The sequence below is a fragment of the Octopus bimaculoides genome, chromosome 5 (assembly GCF_001194135.2).
Source record: "Octopus bimaculoides isolate UCB-OBI-ISO-001 chromosome 5, ASM119413v2, whole genome shotgun sequence".
Classification (NCBI taxonomy): domain Eukaryota; kingdom Metazoa; phylum Mollusca; class Cephalopoda; order Octopoda; family Octopodidae; genus Octopus; species Octopus bimaculoides.
Window position 1 is genome coordinate 117,965,441 of NC_068985.1, and position 5,215 is coordinate 117,970,655.

The 5,215-nt window shown below is 39.8% G+C and overlaps 1 protein-coding gene across 1 annotated transcript in view; it reads right to left on the reverse strand.

Annotated features, from left to right (window-relative positions):
- LOC106877308 (brain-specific angiogenesis inhibitor 1-associated protein 2-like) overlaps nt 1-5,215 on the reverse strand; it is a 138,507-nt gene that overhangs the window by 41,734 nt on the left and 91,558 nt on the right. The window contains exons 5-7 of the mRNA XM_014926177.2: nt 4,360-4,421; nt 2,732-2,803; nt 172-297 (exon numbers count right to left, since the gene is read on the reverse strand). Coding sequence (XP_014781663.1) covers nt 172-297; nt 2,732-2,803; nt 4,360-4,421 — 260 coding nt within the window. The remainder of the gene's footprint in view (nt 1-171; nt 298-2,731; nt 2,804-4,359; nt 4,422-5,215) is intronic.

The following is a 5,215-nucleotide window of genomic DNA, read 5'->3' on the forward strand; positions in this document are numbered from 1 at the left end:
CCACCACTGCCGCTGCCACCACCACCACCACATACATTATGAATATTTTTCATTTTATCTAGTTTCAGCTCATGAGCTGTGGCCATGCTGGGGCACCACCATTGGAAGATATGTGAAGATTTAAACACAAAGACGTGAAAAAGAAACAGGAAAACAAGCAGAAAGACTTACCTCAGCTTCTTTATCACTAAATTTTGAGCGAGACTTCTTCTTCTGCATCTTAGTGAGTGTGTTTTGAGCCTTCTCGAAGGGAACTACTATGGCCTTGTGTTCTTGGTTGTATTTCTTCAATGAAGACTGGAATAAAATAGTAAGCAAGTCGCTAAATTGTACAGCACTCAGTGTGTATGTATACACGTGTACATATGTGCTTGTGTGTACATGTGTATGAGTGTCTGCATGTTTACAGGGATTGTGGCTCTCTAAACTATTCTACTGCTTTACAGATGAGCCCAAGAAGACAAAAACAAGGGGAGAAAATGTTGAAAGAGAAACAAGCTGTAACAGTTAGCTTTAACCTTATAGTATTTAAATCAAACACATCCTGCCTAAATATTGGTTTCATATTTTGGCAGAGGGCCACCAATTTCAGGGGAGAGGAAAAGTCGATTACATCGACTCCCCAGTACTCAACTGGTACTTATTTTATCAACCTTGAGAGGATGAAGTGCAAAGTCAACCTCAGCAGAATTTGAACTCAGAACATCAAGATGGACAAAATGCCGATTAGCGTTTTGCCCAGCCTGCTAACGATTCTACCACCTCGCCACCTTATCCAGTCTAAAAATTCCACCTGTTTTATGTTCAGACTAACCAGATCTAACGTCTCACACATGGCGTAGTGCCATTATAGAAATAAACAATTACATCATTGAAATTTTGAAGCTACAAGATACTCTCTCTTTACTCTTTACTCTTTTACTTGTTTCAGTCATTTGACTGCGGCCATGCTGGAGCACCGCCTTTAGTCGAGCGAATCGACCCCAGGACTTATTCTTTAGAAGCCTAGTACTTATTCTAACGGTCTCCTTTGCTGAACTGCTAAGTTACGGGGACGTAAACACACCAGCATCGGTTGTCAAGCGATGTTGGGGGGACAAACACAGACACACAAACACATATATATACATATATATATATGTGACGGGCTTCTTTCAGTTTCCATCTACCAAATCTACTCGTAAGGCTTTGGTTGGCCTGAGGCTACAGCAGAAGACACTTGCCCAAGGTGCCACGCAGTGGGACTGAACCCGGAACCATGTGGTTGGTAAGCAAGCTAATTTGGCAGAGTAATCTGAATGCTAAAGGGTTTAAACCAGTCATATCCAGCCTAAATATTCTGTCTGTTTTATGTTCAATGTTACAAGATCCAGCATCTCACACCTACCCTACAATGTCATTCTAAAAATAAACAATCACATCATCGAAATCTTGAAGCTATGTGATAATGATGGGTTAACTCAAAACATTTGACAGAGTAATCTAAATGTTAAAGGATTAGCCTGACCATCATCATCATCATCATCATCATCATCATCATTTAATGTCTGTTGTCCATGCTGGCATGGGTTGGACAGTTTGACCAGGGCTGGCCAGCTGGAAGGCTGAACCAGACTCCAGTCTGGTTTGGCATGGTTTCTACGGCTGGATGCCCTTCCTAATGCCAACCATTCTGAGAAGTGTAATGGGTGCTTTTACATGCCAATGGCATGGGTGCCATTTGTGTGACACCAATATCTGCCACGACTGTGGTTTCACTTGGTTTGATGGGTCTTCTTCTCAAGCACAGCACAATGCCAAATGGACCCGGTTTTTGCCTCTGTGGACTAAATGTTCTACCTGTTCTATGTTCAAACTGGCCAGATCTGGCCTCTCACACCTACCTAACAATGTCATTCAAAAATAAACAATCACATCATTGAAATCTTGAAGGCACAAGATAATGCATGTGAATAATGCATGTGAATAATGCATGTGAATAATGCATTGTGAATAAACAGGCATTATATTTGACAGTGATCTGTACACTAAAGGACTAAGGTTGTTTCTTACAGACTAGATTTTTGGTAGCCCCTGTAGCTGAGGGGCAGGTCCTGTTATCTCTCCCCCACCAGTGCACACTTTTTTTTTCCATATTCGTTTACTAAACGTTGTCTTACACCTATTACACTAATGTCTTTTCGTTTTTGTGACTGGGTGTCGAAGTGGGGTTACTGGATCGTGTGAATTATCCAAGTCTGCACCCCACCCACCACCTGTCATAAAAATTGGAAAAAAAAAAATAGTGTACTAGGTGTAAAATAATGTGTAGTAAACGAATATGAAGAAAAGAATTTTGCTAACAGTCGGGGAAATGATGAGAGGACTCGGAACATTCCCAATGTGAATTTTCCAAGTCCTCTCCACTGCACCTCGTTCACTAGCGTGCATTTTTTTCATATTAGTTTACTACACCTATTGCGCTATTTTTTTTTTTTTGCTCAGGTCAAACACTTTAGTTTGACCACATTTTGTCCTGAGTGCTAACAATTCTGCCAGCTTGTCATCTTCAATGCCATTAAATATTATCATTAAATAATGTAATTAAATAACACCATTGATAACATCATTAAGTAATGTCATTAAATAATGCTGCTAAATAATACCATTAAACAATATCATTAGAAAAAACTGTTAAATAAGATCATTAAATAAGTTCATTAAATAATGCCATTAAATAGCATCAACTTACCGGAATGGTCTTCAAATCTGTTTCCAGTTTATTTTCCAGAGGAAATGATATATCCTGCATCAGACTTTTCATCTACAATAAAACAACAACATATGAAACAGACACAATTTTTGTTTTCTTGAGAGAAAGTGGAGAAGAGAGAGCAGGAGAGAGAACAGTAGATGTTTTCTCATGGCCTCGAAGACAGGTAGGCCAAAAAGCAGGAGTTCTTCTGTAATTAAACACCTGGCGTAAATATTTCTAACAGAGTGGACTCTACTCAAGCACCTGGTGGTGGTGTTAAAGTGGGTAACAACTGAGTTGACTTGTTAAAAGGTACCCAAGGACCAGATGATGGTTTTAAGCTGAGTGAAAAGAAGCCTGTTGTGGTGCAAGGACCAGATGATGGTCTTAAGCTGAGTGAAAAGAAGCCTGTTGTGGTTACAGAATAGGGCTCACAATCATGAGATAGTGAGTTCGATTCCCAGACCGGGCTGTGTGTTGTTTTCTTGAGCAAGATACTTTATTTCACGTTGTTCCAGTTCACTCAGCTGTAGAAACGAGTTGTGACATCACTGGTGCCAAGCTGTATCAGCCTTTGCTTTTCTCTTGGATACCAGTGGTAACATGGAGAGAGGAGGCTGGTGTGCATGGGCGACCACTTATCTTCCATAAACAACCTTGCCTGGACTTGTGCCTCAGAGGGGAACTTTCTAGGTGCAATCCTGTAGTCATTCATGACCAAAGGAGGTCTTTCTACTTAGGTTATATTCTGTTACAAATGCAGCAGAGTACAGTATAAAACTCATACACCTTCAGATTTCATCCAGTGCTATCCAGCAGCAGAATTGTATGTACTGCCAGATTTGCACTGGAGCTTCTGTAGTGTGTGAGTGAATAATTGAATAAGTTGGAGTCAACAAGAAGTACAGAGGAAAATTTATTTGTAATCACTACAATTGTTTCCATGCAACGTTTGCAGGTCTTATTTGATGTAATTGACTTTCTCAACCCCTGCATTATGAGAACTAGTTGTGTTTCCTCAGGTGATATATAAATATTGTTTCCATAAACTGAAATTCATGGCTTCAGGCAATCCTTTCTGTCTGTCATGGCGAGCGATGTAGTAGTACCGACTCAGTCTGTGCATGTGTGTGTATGTACACACATACACACACACATATATATACATAAATTATTAAGGTGGTTATTTGCAATTTAGAACTGATAGGCAATAAGTACAGTTGTCACTAAAGTGAGAGAGTGTGCTAGTAAGTAAAGCGTTCTAACATGGCTAAGAGTTGTTTTGACTCTTATTTCTAGCAATGCTGGTGCTTACTAACATCCTCCATCACTTAAGAGACAACTGCGCGCGCGTGTGTGTGTGTGTTTGCGTTTCCTTGCTTTGGCATTGCATGATTGCTGTAAAAGAATGTCACTGTCATACAAGCAGTATCATTGGTCGTGGGAGAAATATGGGAGAAAGATGCAGGTTGGAGACAGGAAGGGCATCCAGCCATACAAAATCTGCCTTGTTAAACTCCATCCAACCATGGAAAAGTGGATGTTAAAACAATGATGATGATAATGATTCTTAGTTAAATACCTGCTGCTCAGTGGCAGGGAATATAACAAAAATGGAGACTTACTTTCTCTTCAGTTTGTATTTCAAGTTGTTTGTAAATCTGGGAAATATCATTGAGTGCTGCACCTATAGAAGATAGAGAAAACAAGGTCAGAAATCGAACACACAAGAAAAGAAACAACCAGCACCACCAAAGTCGAATTTGCCTTTCAGTCTTCCAGGGTTGATAAAATAAATGCCAGTTGAGCCCTGGCATTGATTTAACCCTTCTCCTGAACTTGCTGGCTTTGTGCCAAAATTTGTAACCAATATTATTACTATTGGGTTGTCCGGAAAGTTTGTGCCGATTTTCCAAAAGGTTCTTTTCATTCAAATCATGTGGTACCCAAACATCGTAGCGATTTATCTACCCAAGCTTTACCAGGTGCTCATGAACGACGGATTTTTATAGGTTGAGGCTTTCTGCCAATTCTCGGGTTGTACAATGTGGGTTATTCTCAATTAATGACTTAATTTGGTCATCATCTGTAGTGGATGGTCTGCCTGATCGCTCTTTTTCAAGAAGGCTACAATCTCCAGCTCGGAACCTTGCAAACCACTTCCATACAGTTCTTTCGGTAAAGAAACATCACAGTAAACTGCACATATTTCTTTGGTTGCTTGTGAGGCATTTTTCCCTTTACGGAAAAAGAAAAGCATCAAATGCTGAAAATGAACTTTCTTATCTTCCATTTTAAAGGGTTACAGAATTAACACAGGTTATAGGAACATAAACCTTCTTCCACGAAAAGATAGCTTAAACTGTGCTCTAAATGGAGGTGTAGTCAAATCCTATTTTATGGACTCAACCATGTTCTAAAATAAGTCGAAAAGTAAGCTACTATAAATTGGCACGAAGTTTCAGGACAACCCAATATTAT